This window comes from Lithobates pipiens, unplaced genomic scaffold (assembly GCF_037356315.1).
Source record: "Lithobates pipiens isolate NorthernLeopardFrog02 unplaced genomic scaffold, aLitPip1_a1.2 Scaffold_22, whole genome shotgun sequence".
In the NCBI taxonomy this organism is placed as follows: Eukaryota; Metazoa; Chordata; class Amphibia; order Anura; family Ranidae; genus Lithobates; species Lithobates pipiens.
The window spans coordinates 36,714,876-36,731,718 of NW_027507784.1; the positions used below are offsets into that span (position 1 = coordinate 36,714,876).

The following is a 16,843-nucleotide window of genomic DNA, read 5'->3' on the forward strand; positions in this document are numbered from 1 at the left end:
AACTCCCCAATAAATGTCATATATTGCAGCTTACCAGTCTTTAGGTGTCATAGCTGCTCTTTTACCTATTTTACTTTATTTCCACTCGATGATCATGCCAGTCACACACTTCCTGTAAATCGCAGAAGATTAGACATGTGCAAAACGAAAAAAATTGTTTAGTTTCGTTTCGTTTTAATTCGTTAATTCATTAATTTCGTTTAGTTATATTCGTTAACTTCCTTAAATTCGTTTTCGGATTTCGTTTAGTTTTCTACCGAATTCGAAAAATCGGCCACTTTCGAAAATATTTCAACCAAATTCGAAAATATTTCTACTGGATTCGAAATTATTTCAAAATGATTCGACATTATTTCAACCACATTCGAAAATATTTTGTGACCCGACTTTAGGGCCATGTATCTCGGGGTCACTTGGTGCTAGAAACTCCAAAATCGGGTCGCTAAATGTCATTCTCCGCTCTAATAACTAATAACATTTTGCGACCCGATTTTGGGGCCACATATCTCGGGGTCACTTATAGCTAGAAACCCCATTTGGTATGCAAACACAATAATACTAGCACTACAACATATCCAAATTTGAAGTTTCTAGCACCAAGTGACCCCGAGATACATGGCCCTAAATTCGGGTTACTAAATTTTTTCGAATGTGGTTGAAATAATTTCGAATCATGTCGAATTCATTTGAATTCATTCGTTATATTTCTTTCGTATTCGTTGTAATTTGTTATTTTTTTATTCGGACATTCGGATGCACCCGAATGTCCGAAAGATGCAAAATTGGGCTGAATTTCGATTCGTTACGAAACGAATTGCACAAGCCTACAGAAGATAGCTGGGGAAGTCAATAACATTGTTTGAGAAGAATTTACAGGGACGCTGGTAATTCTGGCAGGTATTGTTCTGTATCTGAAGAAAATGATCTTAGCCTGAAAAAAGAAAACTATGCACCATCACATCTAAGGACTGGTAAACTGAAACATATGACATTGCTGTTCTTGGGTTTACATATCCTTTAAATATCCCTGTAGATGGTGTTTCATTTGTGCTGTAATCTTCGGAGACAGTTTAGGGCTGCTCCAGATTTTCAATCAAAGGACCATTTACTTCCTTTAAAATTTCATAGAGTGTCTGCTTGCTAGATGCAGACCAGCCCTTGATGAATTCATAGAGTTTCCTCATTTTGTCCTGGGGAGTTTTTTCAGCTCGTATGGTGTCGTATTGTTCATCTGTTAGCAGATCTTCAGATTTGAGACCATCCAGGATGGGAGCCACCAAAGGACAATTGGCTATCAGTTTCCTGCGATGTTTATCCACAAAGTGCTTCTCCTGGGGGTTGGGGGCAGAAGAAGAAGAAGCTGTAATCAGAAAATAAATATTCACAAAAATGTACAAAAAAGGGTCTTGTTCAGTGAGAATATATAACAGTTGTGGGTCTTTTAAAGCTTTTGAATTTTATACTGGAAGGAATTTGCCATGTTAGTCGCACTGAAACCCATTGTCTCCTCCAGGAGGGTTCTACTTATTTACAGGGGTTCTATCAGGATTGCACTCCCCATCAAGCATTTGTAGGCACAGTGCCTACAATCCACTGATTTTATTTAGGGCTAGTGAAGGAAAAAAACTTGTACACACTTTTCCTAAACTGGGGCCTTCTTCTTGTGGGAGCTCTATGTTCTGCTCAGACTGTCATCAGCAATAGGGATGAGCTCCTCGGTGTTCGACTCGAACATCGGCCGTTCATCTGTTCAGCAAATTCAGAACTTTGTGGACTGTTAGCACCAAATTCGTGTGGCATGAACGGCCCACAATGCACTACGCCATTGCAGTGCATTGCTGACCCGTGATTGGCCAAGCATGCACTGTGACCCCTTATGCTTGGCCAATCACAGCACCGGCAGCGAGGAGAGCCTTAATTAGCCACAGGCAGGATGCTTGTGGCCAATTATAGCTCAGGTTTAGTACACGCCCCACACTATATAAGACCACCAGTGCGGCGGCCTTGTGTAGTGTGTTGCAGCGTGCAGGGAAAGAGCAAGATAGGCAGGGACAGTGTTCTTTTCTCAGTCATCTGCAGGAGTTAAAGTGGGTGTTGTGTGCCTCCAGCACAGTATACACCTGTATCTACCCTTTTATGCTGGTGTTCTCTAATACAGGCATCTGCAGGAGTTAGTGGGCGCTGTGTGCCTCCAGCACAGCACAGTATACACCTGTATCTACCCTTTATTGCTGGTGTTCTCTTAGCCCTTGTACACACGGTTGGAGAATCCGTCGGAATGTGTCCTATCGGACCGTGTCGTCGGATAATCCGACTGTGTGTGGTATGCATCGGACTGATTCCAATCCCAATTTTCCAACATGTTGGAAATATTTCCCGACCAACTGGGCCGGTCGGACCTAATCCGATCATGTGTAGAGAATTTTGATCGGACCAAGTGCCACGCATGCTCAGATCAAATTCCTACATTAAAGCTATTGGCTACTAGCCTGAACATAGTCCCTTTCGTAACGAAATTACGTCATCACGTTCTGAAAGATCGGATTTTTCGCCAACTTTGTCTGACCGTGTGTATGCAACAGTTTCGGACAAGATCCGACGGACAAAGTCCGACGGGCAAAATCCGACGGATTTGGTTGTGGAAATCTCCGACCGTGTGTACAGGGGCTATTACAGGCATCTGCAGGAGTTAAAGTGGGTGTTGTGTGCCTCCAGCACAGTATATACCTGAAGATACCCCCTATTGCTGGTGTTGTCTGTTGCATATCTTGCATATTAGCCTTTAAAATTAGCACTTTTGATTTTGAACGTTTGAGTCCCATAGACTTTAATAGGGTTATAAAGTTCGTACGAATTTTTGCTCCGTTCGAAGGTTCTGGTGCGAACCGAACCGGGGGGTGTTCGGCTCATCCCTAATCAGCAATGCACTGCTTGGCTTTTCAGGGGAGCTACTTGTGTCACTGGTCCAAGCAAAGTCTTCCTATTGCCTTGAGGAGAATCCACAAGGATGGAAGGTCCATAAATACTGTCCCAGATACCCCTTCAGTGAATTCTCTGTTTAAAAAGAAGCCAATCTGGCCAATTTGCTTTGACCAAAGTGACCAATGATGAGCAGTAAGGGATGGTGAGCCAGCTGGAACTTTCTGTAATAAGTGGGAGCAAAGTGATTTAGTAGACATGTGCAATCAGATTTGTTCCGAATTCGTTTTTTAATGAATTTCGACAAATTTGTTAATTCGGAAATATCTGAATTAATGAGAACACGTTTAACAAATTTTTCGGAATATTCGTAAATTCAAATATTCGAAAATTTGTAAATTCGTACATTCGTAAATTCATACATTTGCACATTTCGTAAAATTCATAAATTAGTAAATTCGGAAATTTGTAAATTCGGAAATCTGAAATAATAATTAACTAATAACAACTTAACTATTAAGTTATAGGTATTGTAATTTCTTTTCAAATTTGGCTGTTACATTACAAATGTATCCGAAGTTACGAATTATCCGAAATAACGAATGCCTTATCCAAACGAATGGAACGTAATGAATTAATAATAATAATAATAATAAAACCTTTTTATTATTATTTATTAATAATTTGTTCAGTTCCATTTGTTTAGATGTGGCATTCATTATTTTGGATAATTTGTAACTTTGGATAAATTTGTATTCGTTCAGCCAAATTTGAAAGGAAATTACAATACAATATAATTTAATAGTTACTATTTCAGATTTTTGGGTATTTGCATTTTCGAATTTCCAAATTTTCTAATTTATGTACAAATTTACGAATGTACGGATTTTTGAATGTACGAATGTATGAATTTACGAATTGCCATCATAACGAATGACCCGAAAAACAAAAACGAATGAAATGAAAATGAAAACAAACAAATTTTTGGGCAGTGCACATGTCTATGATCTAGTGACCGGTCCAACAAACTTCATTACTAGTTCATTGTATGTTGGGTCAATGTGGAATATAGTCTAGCAGAATACCACCATCCAACTCGTTGACACATAATTATCTGACCAGGGCTGTCACCACTGAAGCAGTTGGGGACTCTAATTAGACAGGGGCTGATTCTTATAATCAGGGAGACGGCCAGGGAAAACTTTCAGCTAATGACCTGAAAAATCTGGCACTGAACCTACAATGAGCCAATGGAATCATTATAAATGGACATGACTGAGGGACCTATCCGGTAGCCTAGTCTTATGGAAAGAAGTCTCCTTTACAGAATTATTGGTGACAGGACCTGCTCTTATATATCACTCACCTTCTGAAGTAGATGGTGGTTTCTCCTCGGGCTTCTTTCTCCATGAAAAACCTTTCACTGAAAATAAAAGAAGCACAGACATTAATCTCTCTATCTCGACATGTTATCTTATTTTACCCCTACAGCAGAATTGTCCTCATTTCAATACACAAATGTACAGTATATGCTTAATTATTTAATCAATACAGCATAACAGTGCAAAGATTGCTGATTGCTGCTCAGGTGGCTGCCTACAGTAAGCTCACACCTGATTGGCTGCTTAGGGCATGTCCTGTCACCTACCGTATGTCCTGTGCACCGCCATGCTGTATAAGACACACATTGGTGGAGACATTTGGTCCCCTGTAAACAGTCTGGGCTCTGTGGGTGCTGCCTGGACATTATGTCAATAGCCCCCAACTGCCTTTCTTTAAAACCAAATCCCTCTATCCCTCTTTACTCCTCATTTGTTTCTCTTTTGTGTCTGATATATTGACCTTTATTAAAATATATATATTTACTAGCTAAAAAAAGTTTTTAATGATTTCATTTGTAATTTGAATGATTTAATAATATTTTTTGTGTGTCCTTTACCTACATAATTTGTGCCAAAAGGTGTCCCTCTTTCCCGTCTCTGAAAGTCGGAACTCATGTACAGTTTCATAGTTAGTAAGGTTGAATAAAGACACCAGTCCATCCAGTTCAACCTGAGTGAGTGTCTACCCCTATCCCTGTACATTGCACACTCACATTGGTCCCTACCCTCAAGGAGCCCACAATCCAAGGTTCATATACTAAGGCCAATTTTGGACAGAAGCCAATTAACCTACCTGCATGTCTTTGGGGTGTGTCTCTAACCAGAAAAAAGTTATTTTTATGTAACGGAGCCTCATTTATTTTTCACACTTTCATCTGAAAAACCCTTTAGCAGCACCTCCGTACCCACTCTGGGTCCCAAGATGGTGCCCTGCACCTGTTTTGTGGCCTCCTTGTGCCCCTGCTAAAATCGGTCCTGCTCAGGGGGGCCTATTGCATTTCTGCATATACAGGCATACCCCACCTTTAAATACACAATGGGGTTTATTTACTAAAGCTGCAAAGTGCAAAATCAGGCTCACTTCTGCATAGAAACCAATGAGCTTCTAACCCCAGCTTGTTCAATTAAAGAGGAAGTAAACCCTGATGAGTTTACTTCCTCTTTCATTCCCTGCAAAGACAAAGCATAATGGACTACTATGCATCGCATCGCATCCCATTATGTGTCACTTACCTGACACAGGAGCCAGCGAAGTCACCGCTGTCCCCTGTAGTCCGGCGCGTCCATCTTCTCGGTGGGGTCTCGCGGCTCTGCCGCTGTCATTCGGCGAAGCCGCGATGACGTCACTCCCGCGCATGCGCACGGGAGCCTATACGCGCGGCACCTCCGTCGTTGAAGATGCCGTGCTCAGTGTGCCGTAGACAGCAGTGGCTGTCTTCGGGCAAATATCTCCTAAACCGTGTAGGTTTAGGAGATATTTCTTGGACCTACAGGTAATCCTTAATCTAGGCTTACCTGTAGGTCAAAGTGTGTTGTAAGGGTTTACAACCACTTTAAGCTTTGGTAATATAACCTGGAAGCTCATTGGTTTCTATGCAGAAGTGAGCCTGATTTTGCACTTTCCAGCTTTAGTAAATAAACCCCCATTGTGTACTTAAAAACGGGGTATGCCTGTAAAGGGATTTTTGGTCCTTTGAGGGACTTTGGTGTTTGGTGGCAAGATACTCCCAATGGCTTATACGCAACTTGCAAGTAATTAAAAATATTTATTTTATAATAATATTAATAATAATTAATTATATTAATATAAAATATATAATAATAATAATAATAATATTTTGGTATCTTGGTACATTGGTATCTTGCCTGCTTTTTTTCTTATTATCTTATCTTTTTTTTCTTCTTACCTTGCTTTTTGTTACATATATATATATATATATATATATATATATATATACACACATATATATATATATATATATATATATATATATATATATATATATATATATATAGATATAGATATATATATATATATAGATATATATATATATATATATATATATATATGTATGTATATATATATATATGTATATATATATATATATATATATATATATATATATATATATATATATATGTATATGTATGTATATATATATATATATATATATATATATATGTGTGTATATATATATATATATATATATATATATATATATATATATATATACATACTTTATAACCACTTTAAACCTGAACCTTCCTGTTGCGTTCTCTTGCATCAGCTCCACCCAGAGCTTTCCAGAAACAAAACCAGATTTTGTGGCATTTTGTCCATTTCATTTCCCTGATTAAGAATCATTTGTTGGTTTCACAAATCTGCCACTAGGGAAATATATATCCCGCCATTGCTGATCATTCCTGACATTTCCTCCGATCCTCTCTCCTTCCGTGTCATTCCATTTTCAACGTGTTCCACTTAGAGAAATGCAATAAAAAAAATAAACGACTGTATAATAATGTTTTTATACGCTAATTATATGCAACCGTGCTAAAAGCGCGTCTGGTATAAAAAGCTTAGACTCTGTTCCATGCTCAGGTTACTCTCGTCCTCCACTGAGGAAAGACATCTGCGACAATAGTGCATCTGTTTCCCATCACAGACAGTTTGTTTTATTATTTATTTTTTTATGATTTTCTTATAAGATGAAGAGGAAATCTCCGCGTTCATTCCACTAAATGTAAATTGTTCATAATAGGTTCACAAAACCAGCAGACACAGGATAAATATCCTAAATCTGGCCATACACTATTAGATATTTTTCATTCAGCTTGCCAGCTAAATAAAAAACAACCCTACAGATTCCTCCAACAATGCCACCATACAATGAATCCCTCTCTACTGGCTTATTGTAGTCCGACAGCTGCCAGTGGTGGCTACTGGCTAGACATGCGCAGAACGAAAAAAATGTGTTTAGTTATTTACATAAATTAATTTAGTTAACCCTTTCATGACTAAGCCTATTTTTGGCATTTGGTGTTTACAAGTTAAAATCCATATTTTTTGCTAGAAAATTACTTGGAACCCCCAAACATTATATATATTTTTTTTAGCAGAGAATAGAAATGGCTATTGTTGCAATATTTTATGTCACACGGTATTTGCGCAGCGGTGTTTTAAACGCGACTTTTTGGGAAAAGGGACACTTTCATGAAACAGTAAAATTTGCCCAATTGTTTTGCATAATGTGGAAGATAATGTTACGCCGAGTAAATAGATACCCAAACATGTCACACTTTATAATTGCACGCACTCGTGGAATGACGACAAAGTACGGTACCTAAAAATCTCAATAGGCGACGCTTTCAATTTTTTTTACGGCTACCAGGTTAGCGTTACAGAGGAGGTCTAGTGCTAGAATTATTGCTCTCGCTCTGACGATCGCGGCGATACCTCCCACGTGTGATTTGAACACCGTTTACATATGCGAGCTCGACTTCCGTATGCGTTTTCTTTGCTTCGCGATCTCGCGGGGACAGCCGGCGCTTTAAAAAATTTTTTTTATTTATTTTAAAATTAATAAATTGTTTTAAAAAAATAATAAAAATTGATCACTTTTATTGCTTTCACAAGGAATGTAAACATCCCTTGTGACAGAAATAGGTGGTGACAGGTACTCTTTATGGAGGTATCGGGGGTCTAAACGACCCCCCATCCCTCCTTTACACTTCAAAGTATTCAGATCGCTGAAAACGGCGATTCTGAATACTGTATATTTTTTTTAAAACCGGCGCCATTGGCAGCTGAGTAAATGGGAAGTGACGTCATGACGTCGCTTCCGTGTTTACTATTAGAAGACTGGAATGAAGCCGATTACGGCTTTGTTCAGTTCCACCCCAGCAGCCGGAGGCGTCGGATCGTAAATCGATGCTCCCGATTGAGCGGGAGCACCGGTAACAGCGGCGGGAGGACGTCCCCTCCCGCTCCTCCGGCATAACAGCTGAGTGGCTTTTAGCCACTTTGGTTGTTATGGCTGGATAGCCAATCGCCCGCTGGAAAAAACGGTACCGGAATGATGCCTGCAGGTGCGGGCGTCACCCCGGTATACCCCCCAGAAGCCGAGTACACACATCTGCGTACGCTCGGCAGGAAGGGGTTAAATTTGTTTAATTCGTTTTTCGGGATTCATTTTGTTTATTCGTTTTCAAATCGATTCAAAAAGATTTCAAATCAATTTTGAATTTGAATCGAATCCGGAACGAATTTTCGAATGCAAAACGTTTTTTCGAATACTTTTCGAAATCGAATAGTTTTCAAATTCGAAACGTTTCTAACTCAAATTGTTTTCCAATTTCCAAAAAGAATTAAAATAGAATAAAAAAAGGATAGAAAAATATATATATCTTTTTTTCTATTCCATACCTTTATTTTCTATTCTATTTTATTATCTTTGGAAATTGGAAAGCTATTCAAAATCAAAAAGTTTCGAATTTGAAAACTATTCGAATTAGAAAAAACAATTTTTTTTCAATGGATCAAAAACTTAAAAAAAAATGCTGGTGAGCCACATTTTTGAACGTTTATCAGTGTTTGGAGGGTTTTTATAGCTGGAAAATGCCTCAGAATCCACTAGTTTTTTTTTTTACAGCCAAAAAAAAAAAAAAAAATACTCCAGCTAAAAACAGTTGATAACAGTCTATGTGTGTGCATGAACACATATGCCGCGTACACACGATCGCACATTCCGACAGCAAAATCCATGTTTTTTTCCCCAACGGATGTTGGCTCAAACTTGTCTTGCATACACACGGTCACACAAAGTTGATCGGAAATTGCGAGCTTCAAGAATGTCAAGAACGCAGTGACGTACAACACAAGAAAAATGAAGTTCAATAGCCAGTGCGGCTCTTCTGCTTGATTCGGAGCGTGTGCGTCGGAAATTGTCTACGCGCGATCAGACTTACGCGAACGGATTTTGTTGTCGTAAAATTTGAGAACCAGATCTCAAATTTTGTGTGACGGAAAATCAGATGGAAAATGTCCGATGGAGCCTACACGCGGCAGGAAATTTCCGACAACAAGCTCCGATCGCACATTTGACGTCGGAAAGTCCGGACCGTGTGTACGCGGCATTAGAATAACATGCTGGAGAGTTTATTGATTGTAGAAAATAAATAAAATGTCTGAAGCCCAAAAAAAAAGCCGGTTTTTGGCTGGGGCATTTTTGCATGGGTACATAGGATAAAATGCTGGAGAGTTTATTGACTGTGAAAATGAAAAAAACGTCTGAACGTTTATAAAAACGTCTATAAAAACGTCCAAAAACGTCCAGTGTGCATGAGGCTATATAGTTTATGATCAGCTTTATAATTCAAATAAGTGACAGTCAGATAAAATAAATATTTAGCCCGTAGCCAGCTTTACCTTTCTCCAGTGCCTTCTTAAGGTTCAAGACCACATCCTTCTCCTCGATGGCGTCTAGAACATCCACCGTCAATTCGGGTCCATAAGAATTTGTGTAGCGACTCAATATCAGATCCACTACATCAACAGTTTTTGTCTTCTCTAGCTTGCTCTTGGGAATCTTTCTGTAGCCCGTCTCGATTTTCCAGTCTCTTATTTTGGCACAGAACCTCTTGAAGCCGTCCTCATCCAGATCATCCAAGGCAGTGAGCAATTCATCTCGCACAGTCCGTGCCATCTCTGCCAATGTGGTGCCTCAAAAGATGCCAAACTTAGCTCTGTCTCCAGCAGCTGGCCCGTTGGAAATTTGAAAATTTCTATCTGAAAGTGAAAGCAATTTGTTCTTTTCCCGCCTTGAAAAAAAAAAAAAGCACTGTGACTTAACCACTTACAGACCGGACCATTTTGCTGGCTTAAGACCAGAGAACTTTTTGCGATTCGGCACTGACAATTGCGCGGTCGTGTGACGTGGCTCCCAAACAAAATTGACATCCTTTTTTTCCCACAAACGAAGCTTTCTTTTGGTGGTATTTGATCACATCTGCGGTTTTTATTTTTTGCGCTATAAACAAAAATAGAGCGACAATTTTGAAAAAAAAACATTATTTTTTACTTTTTGTTATAATAAATATCCCCGAAAAATATATAAAAAATTTTTTATTCCCCTCAGTTTAGGCCGATACGTATTCTTCTACATATTTTTGGTAAAAAAGAATCGCAATAAGCGTATATTGATTGGTTCGCGCAAAAGTTATAGCGTTTACAAAATAGGGGATAGTTTTATGGCATTTTTATTAATAATTTTTTTTTTTACTAGTAATGGCGGCGATCAGCAATTTTTTTTTTGTGACTGCGACATTATGGAGGACACATCGGACATTTTTGACACATTTTTGGGACCATTGTCATTAATACAGCAATCAGTGCTATACAAATGCACCGGTTCCTGTGTAAATAACACTGCCAGTGAAGGGGTTAACCAGGGGGTGGCAGTGTAGGGGTTAAGTGCTGCTAGGGGCATGTTACTAACTGTGGGGGGGCTGGGCTTTGTGTTAGTGAACACTGATCTCTGCTCCAATCACATGCAACAGAGATCACCATCACTTGTTACTAGGCAGAACGAGGAGATGCTGTTTACATCGGCATCTCCCCGTTCAGCCTCCCCGTGAGACGATCGCGGGTATCCCAGTGGCGATCGAGTCCGTGGGACCCGCCACTGGATTCACAGGGGTCCCGACCGCCACGCGAGCGCGCCACTGGCGGCGAGAGCGCAATGGCAGGGAGGCATATAGAAATGGATGTACCTGTACGCCAATATGCCTGCCCATGCCATTCTGCCAACGTACATCGGGGTACGCTGGTCAGGAACTGGTTAATGTTACTGTTTCGTTGATATATTCATGCAATGTTTTCATGTGTCCTGATGAAGCGATCCTGACGAAACGCATTGACACATGAGGATTTGAAATTACCATCAGTATTTATGGAATATATCAATAATCAATGTTGTATGGATGTATCTGATTTATTCTACCTGAAGCACTGCTGGTTTTTATTTAATCACTTGCTTACTGGGCACTGATGCACTTTGAATGACAATTGCGCGGGCATACAACACTGTACCCAAATTAAATTGTTATCATTTTTTTCCCACAAATAGAGCTTTCTTTTGGTGGTATTTAATCACAGCTGGGAGTTTTATTTTTTGCTAAACAAACAAAAAAAGATGAAAAAAAAAAAAATCATGTTTAATAGTTTGTTATAAACTTTTGCAAACAGGTCATTTTTCTCCTTCATTGAAGTGCGCTGATGAGGCGGCACTGATAGACTGCACTGGTGGGCACTGATGGGCTGCATTGGTGGGCACTGATAGGCTGCATTGGTGGGCACTGATAGGCTGCACTGGTGGGCACTGATAGGCATAGTTAAGGCGGCACTAATAGGCGCACATAAGGCGGCACCGATGGGCACAGATAAGGCGGCACTGATGGGCAAAGATGGGCACGGATGGGTGGCATGGATGGGTGGCACGGATGGGTGGCACAGATGGGTGGCACGGATGGGCACTGATAGGTACCACTGATAGATGGGACTGATGGGCACTGATAGGTGGCACTGATAGGTGGCTCTGATAGGTGGCACTGCTGGGCACTGATGGGCGGCACTGCTGGGCACTGATGGGCACTGGTAGATGACATAGATGGGCACGGATATGTGGCACTGGGGTGCAGCACCTTTGTTGAGGCAGATTGTGGGCACTGCTGGGTGGCACTGTGGGCACTGCTGGGTGGCACTGTGGGCACTGCTGGGTGGCAGTGTGGGCACTGCTGGGTGGCACTATGGGCACTGCTGGGTGGCACTGACGGGGGGCACTAATTTTTTATTATGTATAGTTATGAGGGGGCAGGTGGACACTGGCAGGGGGCAGGTGGGCACTGGCAGGGCTGGCCGTGATTGGGACTGATGTCCCGATCACGGCCGCCGGTGATCGGCTTTTTTTTTTTCTCCTCGCGCTGTCAGCGCGAGGAGGAATAATAGCCGATTACCGGCTCCGTTATATCACATGATCAGCTGTCATTGGCTGATAGCTGATCACGTGATAAGGGGTCGGGATCGACCCCTTGCACTGATCGGTGATCAGGTGAGTCTCATAGACTCGCCGATCACAGAGCGTGCCGCGCGCGCCCCTCAGGGGGCGCGCAGGCCACTCGTGCATGGGACTATGTCAATAGACGTAGTCCCGGAAAAGGAGATCCGCGCTGTAGCCGTCATTCGGCTATAGCGCGGGTCTCAAGTGGTTAAAGTAGACATTCATTTTGTATGCCTGTTTTAAATATGTCATGCAAAAAAAAGTATGATCTTTTATATTTAGTGTAATCTCCTTATCTGGCCTCTATATTCCAATTTAAATTTTTTTAAGTTCTTTATTCTTTTATGTTATCTCAGCCTGAACACATCCTACATTTTCCAGGGACAATACAGGTTGTGGCTAGGGATGAGCTTCGAGTTCGAGTCGAACTCATGTTTGACTCGAACATTGCCTGCTTGCCTGTTCAGCGAACAGTGAACAATTTGGGCTGTTCGCAGCAAATTCAAAAAGCGGGAACGCCCTGTACAAGTCTATGGGAGAAATCTAAAGTGCTCATTTTAAAGGGTAATATGCAGGTTACTGTCCTAAAAAGTGTTTGGGGACCCGGGTCCTGCCCCAGGTGACATGGATCAATGCAAAAAAAGTTTTAAAAACGGCCGTTTTTTCAGGAGCAGTGATTTTAATAATGATTAAAGTGAAACAATAAAAGTGTAATATTCCTTTAAATTTCGTAGCTGGGGGGTATCTATAGTATGCCTGTGAAGGGGCGCATGTTTCTGGTGCTTAGAATTGTCCCTGCACAAAGTGTCATTTGTGCAGGAAAAAAAGTCTTTTAAAATCACTTGCGGCTATTATGAATTGTCGGCTCCCGTAATACAGAGAACACTCAATGAGTGTTCTCTGTATTAGCCGACAATTCATTCATTCATTGATAAAAAAAAAAAAAAGCGTGGGGGTTCCCCTAAATTTAATTACCAGGCCCTTCAGGTCTGATATGGATATTAAGGGGAACCCCACATCAAATTAAAAAAAAAATTGACGTGGGGTTCCCCCTAAAAATCCATACCAGACCCTTTATCCGAGCACGCAACTTGGCAGGCCGCAGGAAAAGAGGGGGGGACAAGAGAGCGGCCCCCCTCCCTCCTGAACCGTACCATGCCACATACCCTCAACATTGGGAGGATGCTTTGGGGGTCTGTGACCCCTCAAAGCACCTTGTCCCCATGTTGATGAGGACAAGGGCCTCATCCTCACAACCCTGGCCGGTGGTTGTGAGGGTCTGCGGGCGGGGGGCTTATCAGAATCTGGAAGCCCCCTTTAACAAGGGGACCCCCCGATATCCCGATCCCCCCCGTTTGAAATGGTAAGGGCCTACCATTTCACAAAGAAAGTGTAAAAATGGCTAAATAAGACAAGCACACTTTTGAAAAATTCCTTTATTAAAAATAAAAAAAATTAAAAAAAGATTCCAGCGGTGCTAATCCACTCTTGCTATCCAGCGACGAATCTCCGGGGTCCAGCGATGGATGATCATATCCAGCGACGGGGGATCTCTCAGTCCAGCGCTGTCCATACATCCATCTTCTGTCTCCAGAGCGGAGACACTGCGGGGATCCCAGCGCTGACGTTTCTTATATTAGGAGGGCGGGGCCACCCGCCACCTGACCCCGCCCCCTCTGACGCTGGTGAAGGGAGCCAGGGGTTCCCCAGTGACGTATGGGTGACCCCGCCCCCTCTGATGTAACGGAAACCTGCGTTACATCAGAGGGGGCGGGGTCACCCACACGTCACTGGGGAACCCCTGGCTTCCCTCTCCAGCGTCAGAGGGGCGGGGTCAGGTGATGGGTGGCCCCGCCCTCCTGATATAAGAAACGTCAGCGCTGGGATCTCCGCAGTGTCTCCGCTCTGGAGACAGAAGAAGGATGTATGGACAGCGCTGGACTGAGAGATCCCCCGTCGCTGAATATGATCATCCATCGCTGGACCCCGGAGATTCGTCACTGGATAGCAAGATTGGATTAGCACCGCTGGAATCTTTTTTTTTTATTTATTTTTTTTTTTTTTTAATAAAGGAATTTTTCAAAAGTGTGTTTGTCTTATTTAACCATTTTTATACTTTCTTTGTGAAATGGTAGGGGTACTTTTGTACCCATTTACCATTTCACACAGGGGGGGGCCGGGATCTGGGGGTCCCCTTGTTAAAGGGGGCTTCCAGATTCTGATAAGCCCCCTGCCCGCAGACCCCCACAACCACCGGCCAGGGTTGTGGGGATGAGGCCCTTGTCCTCATCAACATGGGGACAAGGTGCTTTGAGGGGTCACAGACCCCCAAAGCATCCTCCCAATGTTGAGGGTATGTGGCCTGGTACGGTTCAGGAGGGAGGAGGGGCCGCTCTCTCATCCCCCCTCTTTTCCTGCGGCCTGCCAGGTTGTGTGCTCGGATAAAGGGTCTGGTATGGATTTTTAAGGGGACCCCCACGTCAATTTTTTTTTTTATTTGATGCGGGGTTCCCCTTAATATTCATATCGGACCTGAAGGGTCTGGTATGGATATTTAGGGGGACCCCCGCGTCAATTTTTTTTTTAATTTAACATGGGGTTCCCCTTAATATCCATGTCAGACCTGAAGGGCCTGGTAATTGAATTTAGGGGAACCCCCACGCTTTTTTTTTTTTTTTTTTTTTTTTTTATCAATGAATGAATGAATTGTCGACTAATACAGAGAACACTCATTGAGTGTTCTCTGTATTACGGAGACCCGACAATTTAGCCGCAAGTGATTTTAAAAGACTTTTTTCCTGACAGACTCCATGGCAGCAACGTGTGGGTTAAGTCCCGCCTCCACTACCCTATAGGACACCACTCCCATAAATCTTTGCTCCCTGCCCATGGCCGTGTTCTTTTTTTGTCCTCCTCCGTAGGACCAGACGTATGGTCTTTCTACCTGAAGATTGCTCCCACACGGTTCCATTGTTGGTTTGGCCGAATTGCGACTGGATGGAATTGTCGCATGACTCCGCTAAGCCCTAGCTACTAGCGGGGTATGGAGTGGGCATTGGATATAAGCGCTGGAGGAAGCCGGAAACCTAGCCACTGGCAGGCAGGCTGCGCATTTGGTCGGATAGCCCAGCTAAATAGCAGGTGACCTATTTTGCCCTGAGAAGTCCGGTATGTATTGTGTTTACCTTCGGCCTGGAGACGATCGTGTGGGAGCGGTAAGATTGTTCCTCTTTTCCATGGCAGCAGTTTGTGTTTGTTTCTTGCCGTTTCTCCTTCATTTTCCGTTCGTTTTCTGTGTCTGTGTATGTGGGTATAGGCGTGACGGTCGGATTAGCCTGCGTTCCAGACCGGCGCTCACTTCCGGGTCTTCGTCGGTACGTTCGTTCTGCGCATGCGCGCGTACGGCACAGGATCGAGGCTTGGTTCGCGCGGGCGCGGTGGCGGCGGGATGACGCTATTCGCGCATGCGCAGTAGCGGTACACAGGACGCGGTGATGACGTCATTAAGGCGCCTTATTTAAACTTAGAAAATAGCCTGCAAGCTTTGGGAATGCTTGCAGGTTATTTCGTGACTTCCCCTTGTCCAGGTTTTCTGCTGTGGAGGTAGGTGGCCTTCTGGGAAGAAGGGGGTGGGCGTGTGTGTGTTTGATGCCCTCCGCCTTACTTATATGTCTTTGCAGCATTTATGGAAACCCCTAGAGATATGGACTCACCTCCGCCGGTATGTGGCCAGCCCTATCATAATAGGTACTGTCTGGGGAGGAAGTAAGGGGGGGGGGAGTGGTCCAGTATTAGTCAGTGTGTTATCTTTCCTTATCTGTATGTCTCTTCTATCTCTGTCTTAGCCCATCTAGATCAGCACAGCAACGCAGCTCAACGCACAGAGGAAGCGATTCTTCTAAGTCTTACCACCGGCACTCATATTCTAAGTCTAAACATCACGGCTCACCCTCAAGATCTGGGCGCCGTAGCGAGGATCGATCTCGCTCCTCCAGGGCTCATTCCAGCCACTCTGTTATTAATACTTGCTGGGGATGCAGATCGCAAGTTCCTATTGGGAAATCCCTGTGTGACCTCTGCTTTTCCAAGGCCTCTAGTGAGAGAGGGGGTACGGACCAGCAACTAAGATCCCTTGTGGAAAAAGTGGTGAAAGAATCCCTCAAGGGGATCGGGGCCAATCAGACCCCTGTGCCTCAGTCTGAATCACCTCAGTCACCAGTCAGGGATTCGCATGCTCAAGAGCTCTGGGAGTCCTCTTTAACAAGCCACCATTCAGCTGCTGCTTCAGACAGTGAATCTGAGGAAGATAGCCCCTGTGTGGGGTTTGACTTTGCCTTACTTTCTCCCTTGGTGAAGGCCATCAGAGAGGCTTTGAACTGGGAAGATGAGGTGGCTAATCCTTCCAAACAAAGGAAGTATTTCAAGCAACTTAAAAGGGAGCGTCTTAACTTTCCATTCCTGTCTGAACTTGGTGAGGTCATCACG

General features: G+C 42.8%; 1 protein-coding gene across 1 annotated transcript; it reads right to left on the reverse strand.

Moving 5' to 3' along the window:
• Nucleotides 1-435: 435 nt before the first annotated feature.
• On the reverse strand, nucleotides 436-10,102 carry LOC143923560 (apoptosis-associated speck-like protein containing a CARD). The gene is made up of 3 exons (XM_077447326.1): nucleotides 9,730-10,102; nucleotides 4,286-4,342; nucleotides 436-1,360 (listed from the first exon to the last, which is right to left on the reverse strand). The coding sequence occupies exons 1-3, from the start codon at nucleotides 10,004-10,006 to the stop codon at nucleotides 1,071-1,073; spliced, it is 624 nt and encodes a 207-aa protein (XP_077303452.1). The 5' UTR covers nucleotides 10,007-10,102; the 3' UTR covers nucleotides 436-1,070.
• Between the last annotated feature and the right edge of the window lie 6,741 nt (nucleotides 10,103-16,843).